The 25,171-nt window shown below is 38.0% G+C and overlaps 1 protein-coding gene across 2 annotated transcripts in view; it reads left to right on the top strand.

Moving 5' to 3' along the window:
* Positions 1 to 14,223: 14,223 nt before the first annotated feature.
* The window catches only part of LOC106867748 (WD repeat domain phosphoinositide-interacting protein 3), a 67,158-nt gene continuing 56,210 nt past the window's right edge, over positions 14,224 to 25,171 (top strand). Inside the window, exon 1 of one of the 2 annotated variants that reach the window (XM_014912711.3) lies at positions 14,224 to 14,852. In XM_014912711.3, coding sequence (XP_014768197.1) covers positions 14,783 to 14,852 — 70 coding nt within the window. In that variant the 5' untranslated portion in view covers positions 14,224 to 14,782. The remainder of the gene's footprint in view (positions 14,853 to 25,171) is intronic. The other variant, XM_089352416.1, reaches the window with a different exon arrangement.

The following is a 25,171-nucleotide window of genomic DNA, read 5'->3' as shown; positions in this document are numbered from 1 at the left end:
TTTTATTAGGTACAACATATGTTTCGACCCATCAGCCTGGGTGACTACTCAACATTTAAACACATTAATCGACTTATACTAATTTGTCCAAATTATTCATTATTATTATTATTATTATTATTATTATTATTATTATTATTATTATTATATTTACAAATATGTGTGAGCACACAAGTGCAGAACACGGCAGCAAAAAGTAGCCCACATATACCAAAAGTCGAGTAAAATACTGTTGTATACTGCAACTGTAAGACTTCAGAAAACTTATAGTCTGAATTTCACGTAACCGATCTGCATATAGAAGTAATCACCTTAAGAAATTTAGGGGAATAAAAAATGAATTTTCAATAATTTAATTTTAACTATTAATATATTATCAACCTTCCTTTAATTGCTTCAAGATCCGCGTGATGCCTAGGTAAAAATAGATATATACATATATATAACTTGAGATATTACTGGCCACATTTCGCATAAATTTCCTAACAATCCCTACCATCTTGCAATTTTTATTTTTAAATACATAATCACGTTAAATTTTGTCTAGTGTAAAGTTTGTGTCAAGGGACAAACTCGGCCAAAAAGATCGTTTGTAATCCTTTAGGTCCTCCCATTATTATATCTTTTTATAGTCTGATAGTGAGATTCATCCTCCATGATGAGGCCGTTGATTATTGATTTATTTTATCAATTCTTTTTTATTATATATATAATTTGTTCTGTTTGAATGACAGGGGAAACCCGTCTTCTGAATTGTTTCGATTAACATTAACAACACAGCCAAGTCTCGTCTCTTACTGTTCCAAATTGCTCCCCAAATCATTTCAGATACACCGCCATATTTAACTGCTGGTTGTAATGACGTTCTTGGCCAGATAACCTCATGGTTTACACGCGTCATAGAAATTCAGTAAATCAGGATTTGTCAAAAAAACTTATGCCAAAAAGTTATATGATTGTTACTCACCCTATCGAACCACTCGTTTATCATCTAATTAACAATCATAGTTAAAAGGGGCCATAACTAAACCCCCTGATTCTACCTATATTGGATGTATTTATGTATGTATGTATGTATGTGTGTGTGTGTGAGTGTGTGTGTATGTATGTATGTATGTATGTATGTATGTACGTCAAACTTGTGCAAGTCATGTTGCTGCCTCCGTCGTCGTCAAATTTGTTGGGCGAACTATCATATTCTTTTATTCTTTTATTTATTTCAGTCTTTTGACTGTGACCTTTAGTCAAACAAATCTATCCCAGGACTTATTCTTTGTAAGCCTAGTACTTATTTTATAGGTCTCTTTTGCCGAAGAGTTACGGGGACGTAAAAACACACCAACATCGGTTGTCAAGCGATGTTGGTGTGTAAATGTAAGTGGCGTGAGAATATTAGCGGTTTCCTGTCGTTGTAGGTGACCAAACGGAAATGCTTGAATTAACGTTGTACAGGAGTTGGACAAAATAATGGAAACACCTAACATCATAGTATCATAATTTCGAAATAATTATAAAACCGTCAAAAGCTTGTTTGTTTTTATGTTTTTTGATTTATTATTAGTGTTGCTTAATATGTTTTGCTAAAATTGATGTTTCTTTTCAGATATCTTCAGAAAAAGGTAATTAAATTTCATTAAAATGACAGATCTATCGGACTTTCAAAGACGTCAAATTGTTGGTGCTCGTATGGCAGGCGCTAGCGTAAAGAAAACAGCTGAATTGTTTCGTGTATCAAGAAGTACTGTCTCGAAAGTAATTACAGCCTTTGAGAAAGAGGAAAAAAGCTCCTCGTTGAAACAAAATTCCGGAAGAAAACCAAAACTTTCAGATAGAGACCATCGGACTCTTACGTGAATTGTTAGAAAGGATCACAAAAGTACAGCTTCCAAAATTACTGCAGAGCTTAATGACCACCTCGAGAACCCAGTTTCCACAAAAACTGTTCGCTGGGAGCTGCACAAATCCGGATTTCACGAGAAGGCTGCAATCAGAAAACCACTACTTTCAAAAGCAAACTTTGCAAAGCGTTTAGAGTAAAACCTACAGAATTGGTCCCTAGAGCAGTGGAAGAAAGTTATATTCTCGCACGAGTAATCCTTTACCTTATTTCCGACCACCGGCCGAGTATACGTGTGGAGACAGCCAAAAGAAGCATTTAACCCAGACTGCCTTCTTCCAACTGTTAAACAAGGAGGATCTGTAATGATTGGTGGGGCGGGGTATATCTTGGAAATCCGCCAGCCCAGTGGTTTCTCTTCATGGCAAAATTAATACGGTTGCGGAACTGTTTTCGGAGGGAAACGCAGCTTTTCAGGATGATAATGCACCAATTCCCACAACTAAAATTGTTACTGAATGGCACAAAGAACATTCTAGTGAAGTTGAACATCTTATCTGGCCACCACAGTCCCCACTGGAGACTGTTTTAGCTGAAGAATGGGACAAAAATTCCTTTGGAAACAATTCAAACTTTGTACGAGTTCATACAGCGTAGAATTCAAGCTGTAATTACTGCCAAAGGCGGTCCTACCCCATATTAAAATAAATTTGTTTGAAATTTTAAGATGTTTCCATTATTTTCTCCAACCTCTGTTTGTAGACATTTTCCCGCCCATTCAGGTTTGTGTCGTTCATTGCCTATATCGCTTTGTTATTTCTTTTCACGGAGGTCTCGGCAACAAAAGCGTTCGTGAAAGATTATCGACAACTTGGCGTTGAATGCAGTGACTCAACTGAATATGTGTGATGTGTGTCAGTTGAATATACACAATATATATGCAAAACTTTTGTCATGGTCACCTGACTAGTTTTATATTTGTATTTGAAGTATCAATGAAATTCAACACTTACAACGATGTTTTTGTTTGTCTGTTTTTTTTTTTGTTTTGTTTTTTTTGTTTTGTTTTTTTTGAGCAGTGAAAGAAAAATGAAAGAAAACAAAGCACTGTAATGTTTGGAAAGAATCCTTTGATGTCGAAAATTTATCCCCAAAAAATCTGTTTTATTAAAAGCACATTGTTATGGCTTGGGGTGTGACGAGGCCTACAAATTGAAGCGCGCCAAGAACGGGAGTCTTCTGAAGGATTGCAGGGAGAAGGAATGCTAGTCATGGTTTTTCTCAGTCGAGGTTGGCTGCAGGGGGTTCCCTACCCATTGGAACGAGAGGAAAATAGGGAAGGATGGCTGTGCGCAGAATGGGAAAAACATCAGAAAGAGCCTCTTGTTGGTTATGGAGCAAGAGAGAGGAGGTCAACTGGAAGCCAGGAGAGGATGATGACCAGTGGTTTGGTCACCTCTGCTGATCTACCAATGTGAGGGTGTTACAGTTCAGTGTCGAAATATTTGATGATTGTCGGGTACAATCTGATGACATCAGTTCTTCCTGGTCAAAACTGCATTCACTTTGGTGAGTGGATGAGAAGCATCTTCTGGGTATTATCAATAACATTAATAAAAGAAATCATGTTTATCTATTATATTTTCCTCTGTTTACGTTAATAAAAATTTCGTTCTTTTTTGTCGTCTAAATCAAAAACACAAGAGCCAACGACTAAGAAACAACCTTACACAAGAACGTTCCAACTATATCGAATTGTTTTATGCTGTTAATGTATTGCATCAAAGATTTTCGTAATTTATCCCATATATAAATATAATATTGTTCTGTTTGTTATATTGATTGCTTCAACATCACTAAAACATTAATTTAATGGTCGCAATCTTTGTAATTTTAGCTTATATTAATAATTTATAGCCTAATCTACAACATTTATTTTTGAATGCTTTTCCCCGCTTGATTATTTACCCTGTTGTGCATCTTTTTTTTCTTTTGTGTGTGTGTGTGTGTGTGTGTGTGTGGCATGCATGCATCTATTTACTCACGTTTGTGTGTGCTTGCATGTCATTTCATGTGTGTCTCTATATGTTTTGACTTATGAATGGGTAAATATATGTGTATGAATGTGTATACAAATCAAAGCGTGCAGATACAGAGGTGATATAACATGCAAGTAGACATACCTACGTGAGCAGATTGATGCATGCATACGTACATACATACATACATACAGGCAGACAGACAGACAGACAGACTGATAGACAGACAGCTAGACAAATAGATACATAGATAACTAGATAGATTCACATGCACACACACACACACACATATGCATATATATATAACGTATTTCTCTTTGTCTAGCTATCCATCGGTCTACACATGCTCTCTCTTTCTCTCTTTCTCTCTCTCTCTCTCTCTCTCTCTCTCTCTCTCTTACACACACACACACACACACACACACACCCATACACACACACACACACACACACACACACACACATATACACACACACGTGTGTGGTATTGTTAAATTTATTTTAAGAACTAATTGAATGCTAGCTGGAGATAAAGAAGAGCAAACAAAAGTAAAGAAGAGAAAGCAAAATCGGTATTAAAATCCCTATATCAAGAAAAAATGGATGATTATGATGACTTGATATCTTTTACTCGGATAAATGGTCCGGAGACAACATACACAAATTGATATTGTTTTAATAGCATTTCTGCTTTCCTGCAGTTCACATCCATTGTTAATAGGTGGACTCTGTTTGTTAATGAGGAAAGCGTCCTTAATTCTCAAATTATCGATGTTCCGTTCTGTTGCCTTGATGGTAATCGTGATGTCTTCAGTGCAGCATTTCTTTAACTGTTTCTTAGCTGATGTGTTTGGGATGACGAGTTCATTACAGTAGACACACTGTTTTCGAATAAAGCGAAGAACACCGACGTACGAAAGGAAATTTGACGAAGTTTTCGGACATGTAGCTGTTTCCATGTAGGTAAGACCACATTTATTGCAGACTGTTTAATACGCTACGTTAGCTTTTAAGCACATATCCACATAATTGCTAAAGCAACAGCTAACGTGCATTTGTAATATTGGCATTTAAACGATTTCCAGAGAGGAATTTCAAGGAAGGACCAGAGTGCTAATCTATATACCCAAAGAGTCTCTCTGAATCGTTCGACGATCTGTGGCAGCGGTTCTATCGTCAAAATATGGCGCTAACGAGAAGTGCTGGTCATCCGGGGAAGTCTGACTTTCCTTTAGTGGTGTATATTGGTATATTGGCGTTTTTTGAAAGATGGCAGATGGCTGTAGTCCAAAAGAACCTTTCAGAATCCATTAATGTTGGTAGTTTTATCTACTACCTTGCTACATCTATTGCACGTCTGGGAACTTTTATTTTGTGCGTAGGTAGCCTTGGTTCTACTGAGTAGGGCTAATTTGTAATTGATATTTTGAAGTTTATATAACGTAAGTTCCTTTCCGCAAGCCAGGTGACAATCTTCCTCGGTATTATAGCAAAAGATACAATATGATATTTGTTGCACGACCTTACTTACCCCAGCTATGATTATTATGAGTAAGCAAGGTTGTATACCAGAGTGGAGGATGATAGAAGGCGAAATAGTGAGATAATGTTAAGAAAAGGCAAAGAGAGATGAAAAAGGGGGGGGGGCAGGTCAGTGATAGACGTACACACGCGCACATACGTTTCGGCATCCTGACACACACTTATACACATGCGCACACACATATATTTATATAATGTAGAAAAGTGGAGAAAGTGAGGCAAAAGAGCCTTGGGTCATAGGAGTAGTAAATACTGAGACTGACACCTATCAAGATAAAAGAGTGAAGTCGTAGATGTGTTCGTCTTAACGTTTTTATAGTATTTGGGTCCAATGAGTTCCGGTTTATCGGTCATAGCATTCAACTATTGCCTTTGTAAACACTTTCATAAGTCAGTCTTCCCTAGGGTGTCTGGCCACGAATTTACATACACATGCGCTGGCATGGACATAGACAGATAGACTCACACATCTATATACACTGACTCACGCGCACTCACACAGCGGTATACATTTATAAAAAAAGAATATGTATCTGTACACATACATTCCCACGTATATGTGCCAACACATTCACATACGCACAAGCAAAATGCTTGCTTACTGACTTCGCTCCGTCCATATGTTACTTATGCATACGCATGAACATCTATTTCTACAAGCCTTTAGCGCACGTGTGTACGCGTGTTAACTTCCGCAAGTATGAATAAATTACCCAATGGTGTTACGTAAGTATGTCTCGTACATTGCAGATATTTTGTACTCTATCATACATCACATAATAACAACCTAACAACGATTTGTTTTACAGGCAAATTTATAAAGGCATTAGTCTGGCAAATCAGAACTTGCTGATCTCAAATAAACTGAGAAAATCAAAACAGACTGTTGTTTTCACCCAACGTGTAATATAGGAATGGATTGTATTACCGATTACCGCACCCAAATTGTTAGTGTGTGCATGTGTGCGTGTGCGTAAGTGTTAGACTTCTATATTTTGTTTAGCTTATTTGTTGCAGCCATGCACCAAATTAGCTATATAAAATATGGAAGTCTAACGTTAACTGAAAACTGAGACTTAGATTGATTAGGGTATGTTCATGAAATTACTCTGCTATACAACTCAGAAACTTGGACCATAACACGAAACCTAGAAATTAGATTATATACTAAACTATTGAGAAGAATTTTTAACACCAGTTGGAGAGGTCTGTAGCGTAGACTCGGGTGAAAGTCCTCTCTTCCATTCATTATATAAACGTGCATTCGAACGTAGCAGGGAACAGCTAGTCTTTGACCGCTATTTGTATCCCGTTGTGTCCACTACTCTGATTGGTTGGTATTGGCGCAATGTGTATCCTACTCGGTGTTGTGCCAACTTGCTGCGTATAACCAGTCAGAGGCTTTGAATAGGATCACGTAGAACAGCCTGTTCACTACTCTGTTTTTAGCCTACAGCTCCTTATAAAAACAGCTTTTCCGGGGTCTTTGACTCCAGAACTTTTAAGGTCTGCCACTGACCACGAAGATACAGCCAGTTCCAGCGACAACACCAGACAACACCACAACCACAGTGACTACATTAAGTCTTACCAACTTCGTCCAACAGCATTGCGGCAACCTCCTTCTTCATCGCCACCACCTGTCCTTCTAAACATCGTCAACATTATGTCTCTACGTACATAGCTCAGCAAACAACTCAACCAGGTTCCAACAGTTTACTGTTCGTGAATTATTTCACTACGGAGCAACTACGAATACACAACCTGCATGAAATCCTGTGCAAGTGACCCAGGCAGCAGCATAACAGCCACGACTTCACGTACGACATGTACCTGTAACCAGCTCAGCATCATGGCCGCAACTTCTTGACACAGTATTTCAACTACCATGTACGATTGACTACGAACTGGCATTGTCTTTCTTGTGTCTATGAACTTACTTCTCACTCCGATGGCTTATTGACGCTTTCACTGCCTTCTTCTTCATTGCCATCCTTAAATGTACTTAATACACGTGCCTACATCTATGCCTACACACACATACATTTTGTTCTCAATACGACCTGTCCATTATTCTGTATGAATGACGCACACACAGACATACATGTTAACATATCAATGTTCTCTTAATCTTTCTCATGCAGTTGTGTCTCTTTCCTTCAGGCATTTATTTCTTCTATTCAATTTCTCTTTATTGAAGGGGCTGTATATGATACAAAAGAGCCATTCTCGTTACCTCACGTCACACAGCCCTTACAGATCATATAACCAACAGAGGATTATCCCAAGGCTTGTCATGGTTGTTAGACATCATTCGGCAGAGAAGATTATGCTTTCTGGTCATTGCCAAAGAGGTGGGGACCAACCGGTTTCTAAGCTTTTATTTTGGTTACCAGCAGGAGGTAAGCGGTGCAGAGGAGCAGGAATGATGATCTTTCCAAAAACGCTCAGAGGGGATACTGGTGTGAATTCTGATTTTGAAATCAAGGTGGGGGACAAAGACAGTTATTGGGAAAAATGTTATAGTTTCGTTTGCGACGACTGATGATAATGATGATGAAGATGATGATGATGATGATGATGATGATGATGATGATGATGATGTTGATATGTGTGTATGGTGTAGTGAAATCCGTCCTTCAACGAGGATTCTGTTCCATAAATTATCTCCTCCTGGATTAATGTGTAAGAGGCTGAACATTCCACAGACACGTGTAACAATATTCTCGTTGTTTCTGTCGATTTTGTCTGTCTTACGCTTACGCTAAGGGAGATAATAACTCGAGTTGAGATATGTAGACGGTGTAGGGAAAGAAGGGGAGACTAAGAAAAGAGAGAGAGAGAGAGAGAGAGAGAGAGCAGGGTCTATACGTTAACAGCACGAGTTTTAATACCAAAATTACAAAAATCCTAGTTTAAAAGTAGCTCTAAAATAATATACACAGAAAGTCTAAATACTTTTGTTATTAAACGATTTCAAAAATCCACAATTAAAAGACGTTGAAAACTCGTTCAGATAAGACAGAATCTTGCCATATTTTCAGAGAGTTGCTAGGTAACTAAAACATGTATGAAAGCAAGCGAGTTTCATTATATATCTAGCTGACCCCAAATTTTTATATATGAATCGAACAATGATTGAAAGTAAAACGCAAAAGAGTATTGAAACAAAAAGATTAAAGAAATTTGAGTGGCTGTATGGTTAAAAGGCTTACTTTGCAATCACGTGTTTTCAGGTTCGGATCCACTGCGCAAAATATAGCCCCGGGCTTCTACTACAGTCCTGGGCTGACCATTTTTTTATAAGTGAAACTGGTTGACAGAAACTGTATGGAAGCCCGTCGAATATGTGTGTGTGGGGGGGAATGTGTATAAGGAATTTCATTAGGGCGACACAGGTGAAAGACCCTCACAAAGCATCAGAATCGTGCTAAGAAAAAGTCTTTATGCACCAAATGGAAAAACAATAACTTATCGATCCATTACAAATTGCCACAAATGATAGAGAGATCTATCTCGATCAAGAAGTTGACCTGTCGGAGAAGACATGGTCCGACATGGAACTACAAAATGAAAGTGAAATCAGTTGCTGACAGGATATTCAGCTTTGCGACGTGTTCCCACACAGCTACCGCCTACTTTTCCCTCAGAAGACAGTAATCGGTCCCTATAGTAGAAGACATTAGCTCAATAATAATAGCACTTAAGGCGGCGAGCTGGCAGAAACTTTAGCACGTCAGGCGGAATGCTTAACGGCATTTCAACCGTCTTGTAAAAAAAATACACAGGAAATGTGTCAAGGCCTCAACAATATATCCATCTAATCCATGCTAGCATGGAAAAGTGGCTATAAAAGAAATGAATGAATTAAAACTTTTACTGAAGAAACATTAGAAATCACAACCAGGATGTAACCTCAACAGATATTAACATGGTCACAAGTATGATTGTGTAGTTAAGAAGTTCGTTTTGGAAACACATGGTTTTGGGTTCAATTCCAACTGAACAGTGCAGCTTCCTAGGTCTGACCAACAGTAGTATTATTCCCTTCTGGAGACTGTCACATTAAGTTGACAGCATACAACTACTTCATCGTATCACTACTGCATAAATCTCTCTGAGCGATTTAGAAATATATTATTTCTAAATTTGAAATCAGTGAATGTATTTCACTAGAATTATTATATGTTTACAAGAGCTTGACAGGCATCTTCGACTAGCAGGTCATGCTACTCCAGACTGATGATGAGCAAAGACTTAGAAACGTGTCTCTGAATGCAGGCTTAGCTGGGTGGAGGTGCTTGTCTCCCCCTTGTAAACATAACGATACAGGAAATGTGTCAAGGCCGACAGGAAGCGGTGCAGCTTCTTAGGTCTAACCAACAGTCCTTCAGGGGACTGTCACATCAAGTTGACAGCATACAACTACTTCATCGTATCACTACTGCATAAATCTCTCAGAGAGATTCAGAAATATATTATTTCTAAAAAAGAGTTTAATAGCTTTTAAATTTTGCAAATTTTGGGTAATTTAAGCCAATCGAAAACCATAGACATATAGGTGCCTGTTTTCATAGTACCAAGCCAAGCTGCTTACCATGTGTTCTTTTTGTCACTTACTAAATGCTTAAAGCATATGCAGTATGAGATGAAAATGAGATGTACTAAAAATAACAGCTAAATAGGCCTTAAATCACGCACGAATTTTTTTTTTTTGCTCAATCGTATGAATTCCTCTGTACAGAATTCAAATTCGCAAAATTTTGCTGAAAATTCCAAAAAATGAAAAAAGTTATGAGGTATTATATAGCGTGCGTAAAGCAGAGTTCCGCCAATATTTTATTTGTTTACACTTGACAATACGTGCTGTCACGCATAAAATGACAGCTTCCAAATTCCGTTTTGTGACTGGGTAAAAATGATCAAACTTAAAACCTCTGTAACATTTTTGAAACATTTTTCTGGAAAAGGTTAATTATCTCCTGAGATTCAGCGTGGAAAATTACATCGATACACCAAATTGTAAACTTTTCACTAAACTTTAAAATTTCCACAGGTAGAAAACATCCCAATATTTTGCGATCGAAGTACAAATCCCACTGAGATCGGCTTTGATCTTTCATCCTTCTGAGGCCAATGAAATGAAATCCAATCAAGTACTGATATCGGTTTAAATGTCCTTCGACGAGGCTCCCAAGACAATCCAAAATGACACACCAACTAGAGTGCACTGCCATTGCATCAATATTATTTATCAATCACGTCGAGCAAAATGTTAAGGGGAATTTCGTCTGTCTTTACGCTCTGAGTTAAAATTCCACCGAGGTCAACTTTGACTTTTATTCTTTCGGGATCGATAAAATAAATACCAGTTGAGCACTAGGATCGATGTAATTGACTTATGCCCTCCTCCGAAATTGCTGGCCTCGTGTCAATAATTGAAACATCAATGGTTTCTGACCATGGTATTGCGATAACCTGCCGCTGTCGTAGGCGATATTTAAAATATTTTAGCCCCTTCCTTGCTTGTCCTAAACGTCCATCCTTGTTTTCAGACTTCTAGTTGTTAGCTTTGTTTCATACGTTCTGAGTAATATAAAACTTCCTTTTCATGAATCTCAAATTACTTTGGTGACTGAAAAAGCTTAGGAATGTGTATTATACATGAAAAATGGACACCAGGGAATTATGATCCTGTGTAGGACATATGATACGCAGGACAGGCAGAGTTAAAAGGGCGTCACTCTCATTCGAAGCAAGTCCTCAATAAAAAGGACAAGTAACACAAAGAACGACCCTTCATCAGTTGTCGGCTGTCTATCTACTCCTCATTTCGAGCATTCAACGATTGTGTCTCTTTGTCACCCCATCATCACTTGACAACCGATGTTGTGTGTTATATGGACTGTTAGATATGTAATTCGTCTGACGTTCCGTGTGTCATGTGGTTCGTCTGAGTTCATTGTTTCATTGTTGTTGTCTTGTGTGACTGTGGTAGTAAAATGTCATTGATATAAATATGGCGGACATGACTTTTGTTTATTCATAACGAACATTGGGTGAGTGCGTTCTTTGTATGTAATTGAATAATAAATGTAATAATTAAATTTCTATAACTTGTTGTGTTATCTCTGCGAGTCACCCGAGGGAAATACAACATTGTGTTTACGCCCCCATTATCTAGCGGTTCGGCATAAGAGACCTATAGAATAAGTACTAGGCTAACAAAGAATATGTTCTGGGGTCGATTTCTTCGACTAAAAACCCTTTAAGGCGATGTCCCAGCATGGTCGCAGTTAAATGACTGAAACAAGTAAAAGGAAAAATACACACATATATATATACATATATGTACGTGTCTGTTTTCCCCATTACCGCTTGACAACCGGTGTTGGTGTGTTTACGTCTTCATAAGATAGCGGTTCAGCAAAAGAAACTGATGGAAAAGTACAAGGCTCAAAAAAAAAAATGTACTGGGGTCGATTCATTCGACTAAAATTCTTCAAGGCGGTGCCCCAGCATGACCGCAATCCGATGACTGATACAAGTAAAAATGTAAGCTCCATCGTTCCTAAAAAATTCTGGTCTTGTGTGAATATTAGAAAGTAAATCGATATTACTGATTAGCAAGGCAAAAGGCTGGCAGAATTGTTAGCATGCTAGGGAAAATGTGTAGCAGCATTTCGTCCGTCTGTATGTTCTGAGTTCATACTCCGTCAAGGTTGACTTTGCCTTTCATCCTTCCGGGATTCGATAAAATAAGTACTAGTTGAGTACTGGGGTCAATGTAATCGGCTGACCCACTTCCTGTGTCAAAAACTGGAACCAACAATAGGAAAAGGAAATGAATAAATAAAGTGGTAAGTAGCTTGCTTACGAACCACATGGTTCCAGGTTCAGTCCCACTGCGTGGTACCTTGGGGCAAGTGTCTTCTACTATAGCCTCGGGCCGACCAAAGCCTTGTGAGTGGATTTGGTAGACGGAAACTGAAAGAAGCCCGTTGTATATATATATATATATATATATATATATATATATATATATATATATATATGTGTGTGTGTGTGTGTGTGTGTGTATGTATGTGTATGTGTGTGTATATGTTTATCCCCCCAACATCACTTGACAACCGATGCTGGTGTGGTTACGTCCCCGTAACTTAGCGGTTCGGCAAAAGACACCGATAGTATAAGTATTAGGCTTACAAAGAATAAGTCCTGGGGTAGATTTGCTCGACTAAATGCGGTGTTCCAGCATGGCCACAGTTAAATGACTGAAACTAATAAAAGAGTAAACATTTAGTTGAAAGCCAGGTTAAAAATTTAGGCGATAAACAGGAACGAGGTCATTTAGCCTGCCAACCCGGAAACTGCAGCACATTGCTCGATCTGCTAGAAACAGCAGCCAAATAACCTTTTAATTAGACCCTAACGTCCCAAAACAAAGGATAAAAGTGAAATATCTGTTTAATCACATCATATTACAAAATGTCGAGACGGTCATAGCAGGATGTATTTATTTCTTGGTGTTAAACATGTCTAGCAACGTTGGTACAGGTCACCCTATCAAATGCGTGTAAAACGTAGAAGTCGAGTCTCTCTCTAAGCATTTGTAAACCTTTATACCAGGGGTTCTCAACCATTTTTTTTTTTATCTGTGGACCCCTTTGATTACTATTTCATTCTAGTGAACCCCCTTACGCCATTCGTTGTTTAAAAACTAGTTTTATACAAACTTCTTTCAAAATACCCATTTTATTTTTCACACATTCCCTTGTGTAGGTTGAACTATGTAAAATGTTAGAGAAAGAAACCAAATTGTTTCTTGCAATATATACATCTAAAGCAAAATCTTTCTGTTGCGTGGACCCCTAAAATTTTATATGGATCCAGATTGAGAACTACTGCTTTATACAATTACTTTTCCAGTAACTGTCATTTATTATGAACGTAGTTATTGCTGTTTTGTAACAAAAATTCAGCCCCGATCTAGAAAGTTGGTCATTAAAGACATTCTAGCCATGGTCATCAGTTATTTTTCCCCCACTTAGCGATCGTGAATCGAGTACTATTCAACCCTTTTCTGTTATAATTCCATACATTACTGGAATATAAATGGATTCCTATACTCGACTGGGGCATTATATTGAACTCCAGAACGTTTAAAGACAAATTTGACACCAGTGGGATTTGAGCTCAGAAAGTGAAGGGTCATAATTAAACATTACAAGTATTTGGTCCCCATTAACTCTTTTGCTTTAAAAACGTATTATTTGACTGCTATTTTTAGTAAGTTGAACGATCACGTAGACGTAAGGCTTCCTACGTTAGCATGCTTAATATTTTCGTTCGTGGTCTATGCGAGCACATTATAATCTTATTTAACTACAATTTTCTATCTCCATGTAAATCGAACATTATTAATAACATAATTGGGAATTAAGAGTAGTCTATAAAAACAACTGAAGAATATGTGAGAAATGGAAGAACCTGCGCAGCACTGTTAAACTATAAATATAGACGTTATAAGTACACAGATAAAATTGAATATATATTTTAAGTGTGTATAACCACATGGTTCCTGGTTCAGTCCCACTGCGTGGCATCTTGGGCAAATGTCTTCTACTATAGCCTCGGGCCGACCAAAGCCTTGTGAGTGGATTTGGTAGACGGAAACTGAAAGAAGCCCGTCGTATATACATACATACATATACATATATATATATACTTTATTTAAAAGCAGCAGAAATATAACAATATATATACTCCGGTATATATATATATATATATATATATATATACATATGTGTGTGTGTGTGTGTGTGTGTATGTGTGTGTGTGTGTGTGTGTGTGTGTATGTGTGTGTGTGTGTTTGTGTGTCTGTTTGTCCCCCTAGCATTGCTTGACAAACGATGCTGGTGTGTTTATGTCCCCGTCACCTAGCGGTTCGGCAAAACAGCCAGATAGAATAAGTACTAGGCTTACAAAGAATAAGTCCTGGGGTCGATTTGCTCGACTAAAAGGCGGTGCTCCAGCATGACCGCAGTCAAATGACTGAAACAAGTAAAAGAGTAACGAAATCATTAATGACATATTAAAGGAAAACGAAGAGAACTGAAATCACTATCAGCTGCAACTACCGGTTCCCATCATGCCTCAGCAATACCGGAAGTGACCCGAGAATCTTAACACTTGTACCTTTCCCTCACACAAACATAAATCGTCATATATATATACACACGTGTGTGTGTATATATGCACATACACACACACATAGCTCGTCTCGAATATTGCAGATACTTCGGAATAATAATAAAAATAGCGCAAACACACAACTATTCTGTGTAGTTTGTATGTTTTATTGATGATGAATTTGTCGTCGTGTAACACGTACGGCAACCAACTGCTGTTTGCTGGATGGAATCAAGACCAGGGTAGGTTGGAAAACTTGACTTTTATTGCTTTTAACTTCGAAGGAATTGTAACCTGGTTCTATTTTGTAGCTCTGCTTCTAATAATGCGAAGAGGGGTGGATACTTGACAATCTTCATAACAAAAAAAACTTTCTTTCAGATTAATTATTATTGCAAATTGATATTTACTTCTCTTTCTATTTCGCTGTGTTTTCGTCATTAACTTCGAAACGAGTTGATAGAAAATCTATACATTATTATTTTAAAATTATATTTTCATTCGCATTTAGTAATCTACATGATGCTAGTCAAATAGTTTATTCCCTGTTCTGCTTAATTTTCGGTTTACCATTTTCATACCGTTGTATACAGTATAATTATGTCCTATACAATTTGAGTGTTGTTTAATTAATCCTTTAATTATTTATGTATGAAACAGAAACGTAGAAACTAATTCGTGAATCTTCGATTCTATCACTCTTATTATGAAGTATTATTTATTATATTAATGTTGATCATGATGTAACAGTATTATTAATAATAATAATAATGATACCAGCAACAACAAGTCTCTACAAACTTCGTATTTATTACACGTATTTTAATATCAATGTTTTTCTCTGTAACAATTTATCTGTGCTGTTTCTGTACATTGTCCTTGTATAGTTTTCGCGAATGAAATTTACCAATTATGCTGTTCTGTATAACTTATCCAGTACTAATCAGCAACTATTGACCGAACTATTGTCGGATAAAGCGAGAGTGTATATGTATATAAGTTAGAATTCTGTTGAAATCTTTTACTATGCTTACCGTAGCATATATTAGACACATAAATATATTTAATGGTTATTAGTACTCCGATTCTTCATATTATATCAGCTGATATTTTACTTGTTTTCATTTCTTATTTATTCCCCTATTTGATGTGTAGTTTTCTGGTTTTTAATTCTATCAATACTTAACGCTATCCATCTAGTTTTGATTTTAACATACATTTGTAGTTTCCCTAATTATTTTTAGTTGTCTACGAAAAGAGGACAGCTTCCACACTTTTGATATTGTAATCAAATGGATTTGATTCTTCAAGGAATTTCAGCGCACGCTTGTATTTGTACGTTCGCGTGTAGTGCGTGCGTATAATACACTTTTGCGGAAGATATCGCTCTGTAGAATCTAAATTTTCACTTTGGTAATTCGAATTACCAAAGTATACGAACAACCGATTCGGTGCCAAGTAAACTAACTAGTTCTGTAATATGGAACAAGAACTGTAACAACAATTACTTCCAGTTCAGTAACTATGTATAATAATGAACACTACTGTGTGTGTGTGTGTGTATATATATATATATATATATATATATATATATATATATATATATATATCGTTGTGAGGTAGTCGTTTAAAGAATATCCAAGTAACGGCAGAATGAATACCTTAGCTTCGAATGAATAAACTCTCGATGTATCGACTACTTTTTTCTTGTTTCGTTTGTGTAGTGTTTGAGTATTTTAAGTATTTCACTCGTGGTTGTAATTAGTTTTCATCATTAATATCTTGAGAAAGGTATGAATGTCATCTAATCCCATTCTCATTTTCTTATAGTTTTGATTTGATTCTTTGATTCTATGTTAGAAAGTAATTATTATGAGTTGAGTGGTGGGCGTTGTGTTTGGGTAATTGGTTCTATGAAGCAAACCAGTGAGATTCGATTACTAGGAGGAGCTTCTACATTATCATTAATGTCCTTGGGAAAGGCATGAATGTAACAACCGCCTAATTTGCTCCTCTCTTGGATAAATTATGGTTTCATTTGTCAAAATTATTGTCGTTTAGCTCTATGTTAGTCCTTATCGAACAGACCTATAATGTAAGACTTTCAATTCGAGACTATCCATCTTCGAATATAGCACATTTACCAAAGTATACTACTAATTTAAGATAGACAGCAGTATGTAAATTAACCGCTATTTTTAGCAGATCGAGTGACCACGAAGCAGCTACAACGTTGTTTCAAGGATGATGTTGTTATTTAGCGTCAAGTCAGCCCTGGTCGAGCAAGTCTATAATCAAAGATATTCCAAACGTGACAGTCCAGTCATTTCCCAGGTGCAAGAAACCAAGGACCACATTATCCGAGGAGTCCTTTTCTAAGACAGTGAAGCGTGATTTAGAGAAAGATTAGGCTGCTATTTCTACCAAAGTGAGTGACCACATACGAGCTTCATAGTTGTAGCATTGATGGAAGGAAAAACTACTATCGAATTCTAGTAGATGTTTAGTGAGTTTAACTTCTTTCTTATCCGTTAACCCATGGAGGATAAGCTTCTACGCTGGTAAGAGTGATTGGATTAACCTCCTTACCTTGGAAATCGGATATATTCACTCAAAATTTCATTACTCTTAATTGCAGAAAGCAGTTTTATATACCAACCTATCTTGTATTGAGGAATGTCCTGTTTGAGACTATCTTTTGTGGAGACATGTCAAGTTTATTGAGATAATAGGACTTGCAGAAAATACCAGTTCTATTTTTTTTTTTTTTTTTGTATAGCTATCTGACTTCATTACTGGAATAACCATGAAATTTAATTTTGCAGTTATAGGGTTAATATTCAGCTTGAAATGAGTGAGGAAGGAAAGGCAAATTTCAAGGTTTGTTACTCTGGAGAGGAATTGTTAGATAAATTGTTTCATATAAGTTCAGATGATAAGTAGTGAGAGATAGTTTATTTAGGTGCAGGAATGACTGTGTAGTAAGAAGCTTGCTTCCCAACCACACGGTTCTGGGTTCATTCTCACTGTGTGGCACCTTGGGCAAATGTCTTCTATAGCATCAGGCCGAGCAAAACCTTGTGAGTGGATTTGGAAGACTGAAACTGAAAGAAGCCTATTATGTATATGTATGTATTTGTGTGTCTGTGTTTGCCCCCCCCCCCCCCCCCCCATTGCTTGACAACCAATGTTGGTGTATTTATGTCCCTGTAACTTAGCAGTTCAGCAAAAGCGACCAATAGAATAAGTACTGGGCTTACAAAGAATAAGTCTTAGGGTCAATTTGTTCGACTAAAGGTGGTGCTCTAGCATGGCCACAGTCAAATGACTGAAACAAGTAAAAAAAAAAGAATAATAAGTCTCTAGTCGGTTCAATTTGAGGAAACTCATGATCAGAGATGTTATGGCTATAACACTCCTGCCTTTATATATATATATCAGAGATTAAGGTAGTGAGCTGGCTAAATGCATAGTGGCATTTCATCTGTCTATATGTTCTGAGTTCAGGTCAGGCCCTGATTGAGCAGTGCTATAGCATGCAGTCAGTCAGTTGAAAGACCAGTTACATGTTTCTAAGGATCATACTTGACACTTGTTAGTAATGGATCATATGGGTTGCATTATAAGATTCTGGACATTTTCTGCTCTTTCTACTCTCCAGTCATTTCTTGTATTCTTGTAGGAATTGCCAGAGGCCTCAGCAGAACTGTGCAAAGTGTTGGAGTGCAACAGTTGTTATTCTCCTTGCATTTATTGTTGTACACCGCCTGACTGGATCCCATGCCAGTGGCACATAAAAAGTACCATTTGAGCATGGGTCATTGCCAGTCCTGCCTGACTGGATCCCATGCTGGTGGCATGTAAAAAAGCACCATTCAAACTTGGTCGATGCCAGTACCACCTGACTGGCCCTCATGTTGGTGGCATGTAAAAAGCACCATTCGAGTGTGGGCCATTGCCAGTGCCGTCTGACTGGCTCCCGTGCTGGTGGAACATAAAAAGCAACATTTGAGTGTGGTCGTTACCAGTGCCGGTGGCACGTAAAAAGCACCCACTATACTCTTGGAGTGGTTGGCATTAGGAAGGGCATCCAGCTGTAGAAACCTTGCCAGATCAGATTGGAGCCTGGCACAACCTCCTGGCTTGCCAATCCTCAGTCAAACCATCCAACCCATGCTAGCATAGAAAGCAGATGTTAAATGACGAAGATGATGATGTTGATCTCAACCCTGTGTTTGGGCACAGTGAGGTTCATGCTGCAGTAACTGTTACTTGTCCAAGCTGATTGGAAGAGGCGATTGTATTTAGGATGTTATTGTTGTAGTGTAAGGCATAGTGAAGGCACGTGGCATAGTGATTAGGGTAGTTGGCTCATGATCGTAAGGTCATGAGTCTGATTCCTGGTGGTGCGTTGTGTCCTTGAGCAAGACACTTTATTTCATGTTGCTCCAGTCCACTCAGCTGACAGTTGTACCTGTATTTCGAATGGCCAGCCTCGTCACATTCTATGTCATGCTGAATCTCCCTGATAACTACCTTAAGTACACATGTCTGTGGACTGCTTAACTACTTGCATATCAATTTCACGAGCAGGCTGTTCTGTTGATCAAATCAACTGGAAAGCTTGTCGTTGTGACTGACAGAGTGCCATAAAAACATTGTATATGTCTAGGTGGTCCTTCATCTTTTAGTGTTTTTATTTTGTTGTGTATGTGGTCTTTGGGCATATTATGCACATAGTCTGTTATAATACAAAGTGCATTGTTTTGTGCTCTTTGAAGCTTATTGCAGGACTTTGTGGAAAGATTGGCAAAGTTGGGTTAATATAATTTATGACAGATCTAATGTATTGTTTGTACATTGTTGTTTTTTCTTTTGGCCAAATGTATCATCTATGATTGCTTCAAGTTTTGATTCTCATTTTGGCTTTTTTGTTATATCGTCTGGCTTTGTTGTTGAGGAGTTGTAACTCTCAATATTTTTGGAATCTTCTCCCGGTCATGCCTTTCCAGTAGATGTTAACCTGCAACAACAAATACAACCAGCTCCGCACACTCAACAACATCAACATATCACACACACTACACACACAGAATACAAAAGTAGCTAATGTTCTTGGGAGGAAAGACTAGGCATAATGGTCAGTGGCAGGGACTGTAGCAGGGATGATAAGAGCTGGCGAGATGAGTGGACTGTGGATGCCTGAATGGAAGCAGTACAAGATTGGCCAACTTTGAGGAACAGCTGCCATTACAGTGGATTCCCTTGTCATAGACAGCAGATGAGGGTAATGAAATTTCTTGCTGAACAACCTGCACAGATGATTAGTTTATAGTAATCAAATGTTTATGCTGTTCATTAGCTCATTTTCTCTATTAGATCAGGTGCACAGTGTGTCACACATCAGATATCGAAATAATTACAAAGCAATGTGAAATGAAGTGTTTTGTTCAAAAACACAACTCCCTGCCTGGTCCAAGAATTGAAACTTTTGATCTTACAATTGTGAGTGCAGCATCCCAACCACTGGGCTACATGTCTTCTCTTTGCCTTTAAATAACAATAGAAAAGACAGGCTGGCAATGTCAGTGAACCAAAGATTGGAGTGTGTCTGTAAGAGATTTTATGGCCAGAAAGGGAAGGGTCAGACTAAGGGATGTGGTCCTAACAAATGAATTTTTGCCAGGCGAGATCCTTGGCAATAGTAAGGCCCAACCATGGATGGCATTGAGTGCTTCTCATGTTTATGGGGCATGTAGTGCAGGGATTTTCCTTGTCAGTTTTTGAGTCTATTTTGCTTTTAAAAAGAAACGAATTTGGCATGGCCCTCACTGGAGGATACTTTGAAGATCTCCATGTATAGAATTACTGCATGTTTCATGTATGGTATTTAGGTGAATGAAAAGCATATCATTTGCATAAGAGTGGTTGTTGCTAGATGTAATGACAAGTAGGTCATTAATGTATAGAAGGGAGGGAGTGGGAGGCAAAACTTAACCCTGTGGTATACCAGAGCTAACTAAGAGATCTGACAACACTTATAATATGATACGATCAGAAGTTACTAATCCAAGAGATGAGAGAAGGGTAGGACCCATAGGTGGGGGGTTTTGGTAGGAGATTTACATGCAGGATATGACTGGAGACCTTGCTGATGCTTAGGGCAACACCATTGCATTGAAATCACTTTGGACTTCAAAGAAGGAAGAGGTAATATGTATTCTCAACACAGAGAAAGATCTTATCAAAGCGAGAGCAGATATATTTAAGGCAATGAGAGAGGGAGACTTTGAGCCAGAATAACTGAAAGCTGTTACCTGCTGGTTGAATGTAGTGGTCTGAGTCCATGTTATGATGTGGAGAGGGAGTTTATGGAATAGAATTTTCCCAGTGTTCATACAAAGGTGGTAAACTCTTTAAGATGTTACTTCACTTGGGATTTTGTAGAACTGTTTTATAATTTTTTTCCCAGTTTCAAGATCTGTGAAATTTAGCAATGTTGGTATGAGTAGTTGTCTCCAGTGAATGTTTTGATTTCTTCAGGCCCTTGGTGTTTTAAGTATGTTTGTGATTTTGTCTGACTTTGAGGTTAAGAAGAGCATTCAGCCATAGAAACCATGCCAAAACAGATAACAGAACTTGGCACAGCCCTTTGGTTTGCCAGCTCTTGTCAAACCATCCAACCCATCATAGAGAATGGATGTTAAATGACGATGAGATTGCTCTATTGCTTTTTTTTTTGTGTCTGTCTGAAGAAAGAGACTGTTAGGTGGTTTAACACTTTAGCATTTTAACCTACTGTATCTTGCCCAAATATTTTAACTGTTTTAAGTTTAAACTGACCAGATCCAGTCTGTCACACCTATTTTACCATGTTATTCTAAAAATAAACAATCATATCATCAAAATCTCAAAGCTATGAGATAATGCATTAATTCAAAACAGTGTGAATAGATAATTTGGCAGAGTAACCTGGCTGCTAAAAAGGGTTAAGGAGCTGATAGTATGAAAACTGCTAGATAAGGAGGGCAGAGACCACTGTCATAGCTGTAGAAAATGTAGTGACAGAAACTATGTATGTGACATAATGTATGGATGCTAGACAGTTGAATGTCTTTTAGCTGCAACAGTTTATTGTACTATATGCTTATGTATGTGTGTGAATGTACATGTTGTCCTTTTCTTGATATTGTACACTAATTGTAAAGAAATAATGCCATCACACAAATAGTATTGTTTGCAATTTTCATTGAAAAAAAATCTCTGAACTCAGTATTATCAATTAACCCTTTAACATTCAGATTAGATCTCTGTCAAATGTAATGCTTATTTATTCACATTATTTTGAATTATTTATGCAATATCTTATAGTTTAAAGATTTCATTCAATGATGTGATTGTATATTTTTAGAATGATATTGTAAGGTAGGCGTGAGAAGTTGGATCTGGCCAATTTAAACATAAAAGAGTCAGAATATTTTGGCAGGATGTGGCTGGTTTAAATGCTAAAAGGTTAATGTCCATTTTCTTTGCCAGTATGGGTTAGAGGGTTTGATAGGATCTGATGGGCCTAACAACCACATTATGTTCCAGTGTCTGTTTGCCATGGGTTGTTTGGTTGGATGCTCTTCCTTATGCCAACTACTTTACAGTGTGTGCTAGGTGCTTTTTGTTTTTCATCCCACCACTATGAGTGAGGTTACCATTTAGTTTGCAAGTGGGGTGGGAAAACAAGGAATAGAGATGTATAAAGCATGAAAGAAAAGGGCCAGAGCAACCAGGTTTATTACTGAAGGGAAGCTACACAACTACTCTCATTTTAGAAGAAAGTGGAGAGCTAAAAATTGGTGTTGAGGTGTCAAAGTGGACCTTCACAAAGTGAGTAGGAATGGGTACCAGAAGTGAGTGGAGGGAGTTGGGGATATCTGGTGTGGGACAGCAGGATAGAGACAATGATACAGTGAAAAGGAGGATGAAAGAAAGCTGACCTGCTGTTGGGTAGGTTGCGGGAGTGGATGGGGAAGAGAGGAATGTGCAATGTATGAGGGGGACAGGAGAGAGAATTTGGTGGCACAGTGAGGGTGGTGGTAATTAGTAAAGATATGGATGAAGATCAGGAGTAATGAATGTCAGTGGCTAACAAGTGGTATCAAAGAGTAACTGTGGTTAGGGAGGTGATGAGTGGTGGATGTCTTGACCAGAAAGGGAACTGGACAGAGGGGCCAACTGTGCTCACACACTCAGACCTCTGTTAGAACTCAGTTATTCTGATATGTGTAGATCTTCTCGAGAACTGCATATTGCCAGCTGCCTTGGTCCTTTGTCATCTCCATGAGGTTCAAGGTCCTGAGATCAGTCTTTACCATCTTGTCACATATCTTCCTGGGTCTCCCTCTTCTGCAAGTTCCATTAACTTTTAGGGATCGGAACTTCTTTATACAGCTGTCCTTATCCATATGCTTCACATCAGACTAACTGTAAATTTTACTTTGCTTGGAAACAAGCTAGGGTTGGCAACAGGAAAAGCATCAGATCAAAGAATATCTGCCTCAACAAATTTTATTTGACCCATGCAATCATGGGAAAGTAGACATAAAAATGATGATGATACATGTGTGTGTGGGTATCATAATCATCATCATCTTTCCACTTTTCATGCTGTCATGGGTTATACATATACCTGCACATATACAATAGGCTTCTACTAAATTCCACTCAGGCAGTATATAGGTCAGCTGGAAGTTATGGTGAAAAACACTGGCTGAAAGTGTTTTTTGTGCAGGATAGTCCAAACCATGCCAACATGGAAAGCGATTGTTAAATGATGCTGAGGTTTGTGATGATAAGGTGGTTTTGAACTTCCTAACCATACAAGCCACAAAGTTTGCTCAATGAGATCTGACCTGGCACTGAACAGTCACCAACTTCTAATATCGATAATACTAATAATGTTACATTAGTTATTCACAGGAGTTCTCTTGAGATTATTAGCTATTGTGGAAGATTGGCAGTTTATACAGAACAGAGATTATAAGTATTCCATTTAATGTCATAGAAAAGACCCCGCCCCCACTTAAAGGTTCAGCAATTGTTCATTGAAACATTTTTTTCCTATTAGTTTTTCTTTCTTTTTTTTTTCTTTGCTTTTCATAGTACTGGTTTGTTTAGTTGCATTACTAATATGTTTTACTATAGTTATTGTGTTGTAACTAGGAATTATGTAAACCACAATTTGGTGCGCTCCAGTTTGCATGACTGACACAGAATAAAAACAAATGCTCTGTTTTACTTTTGAGTGGTTAACAGTCAGAAGAGCAACTTACTGTAAAAATAATTGTAAGAAAGCATGGGAAAAACGGGTGTAAAAGAGTTAAAGCAGAATGGGAATGACTCAAGGAAGGTGCTTAACTTACTGGAAATTGATGAGTAAGTTTGGTGGGTCACAACTTGGTCTGCATGTGTATTGCGTGTTAACTGAATGTTCTTGAGTTTTACTCATCTAAGTTTATCGGTTAATTCTTATCTCTTCCTTTTCATATTTGCTGGGTTGTTTTGACCCCACCACTCTCTCTCTGTCTCTATCTCTCTCTCTCTCTCTCTCTCTCTCTCTCTCTCTCTCTCTCTCTCTCTCTCTGTCTGTCTGTGTCTCTCTCTCTCTATTTATATATATATATATATATATATATATATATATATATACACATGCACACCCACATGAAAGTAATACCTTATCTGGAAACAGGTGAGAGTTAGCAACAGGAAAGGTATCTTGCCATGGGAAATCTGCCTCAATAAATTCCATTGGACCCATGTAAATGTGGCAAAGTGGATGCTAAAACAATGAGGATATGTATATGCTTCAGCAGAGTGTAAGCATCTTGAGAGACAAGTTAGGCACAAGAGGCATTAGATGTGGTGTGCAAGAGAGACAACTATGGTCATGTGATGCATATGGACAAGGACAGCTGTGTAAAGAAGTGCCGATCTCTAACTGTGGAGGGAACCTGTGGTAGAGCTAGAACCTGTAGTAGAGGTAGTGAAGCTTGGTCTTTGAACTTTGAGCCTCACAGATGCAATTGACGTTGTGCTGTGCTTGAGATGACCCATCAAGCAAAGTGCACCTGTGCTGGTTGCCCATAAAGAACACCTTTTGAACTGTGGGCCTCATGAAGGCAAAGTGACTGAATTCCTTTCAAGTATTGGGCCTCACGGAGGCAAAGTGACTGAGTTTCTTTTGAGTGTTGGGACTCACACAGGCAATGACCAAGACTTTTGGCATTATGTCATGCTTGAGAAGACTCAAAAATCGCAGTTGTGGCAGATACTGGTGTCATGCAAATTGGCAGGTAAAAGCATCTTGGTGTCACAAATGGTGCCCATGCCTGTGGCACGTAAAAGCATCCATTTCACTCTCAGAGTGATTGGCGTTAGGAAGGGCAGCCAGCTGTAAAAAGACCATGCCAAATCAGACTGGAGTCTGCTGTTGCATTCCCGCACATCAGCCCAGTCAAAACGTCTAACCCATGCCAGTATGGACAATAGACGTTAAATAATGATGATG

Source organism: Octopus bimaculoides, chromosome 1 (assembly GCF_046866305.1).
Source record: "Octopus bimaculoides isolate indiv1 chromosome 1, ASM4686630v1, whole genome shotgun sequence".
In the NCBI taxonomy this organism is placed as follows: Eukaryota; Metazoa; Mollusca; class Cephalopoda; order Octopoda; family Octopodidae; genus Octopus; species Octopus bimaculoides.
Note: the sequence above shows the minus strand (reverse complement) of the source record. Positions and strands in the feature narration are given on the sequence as shown.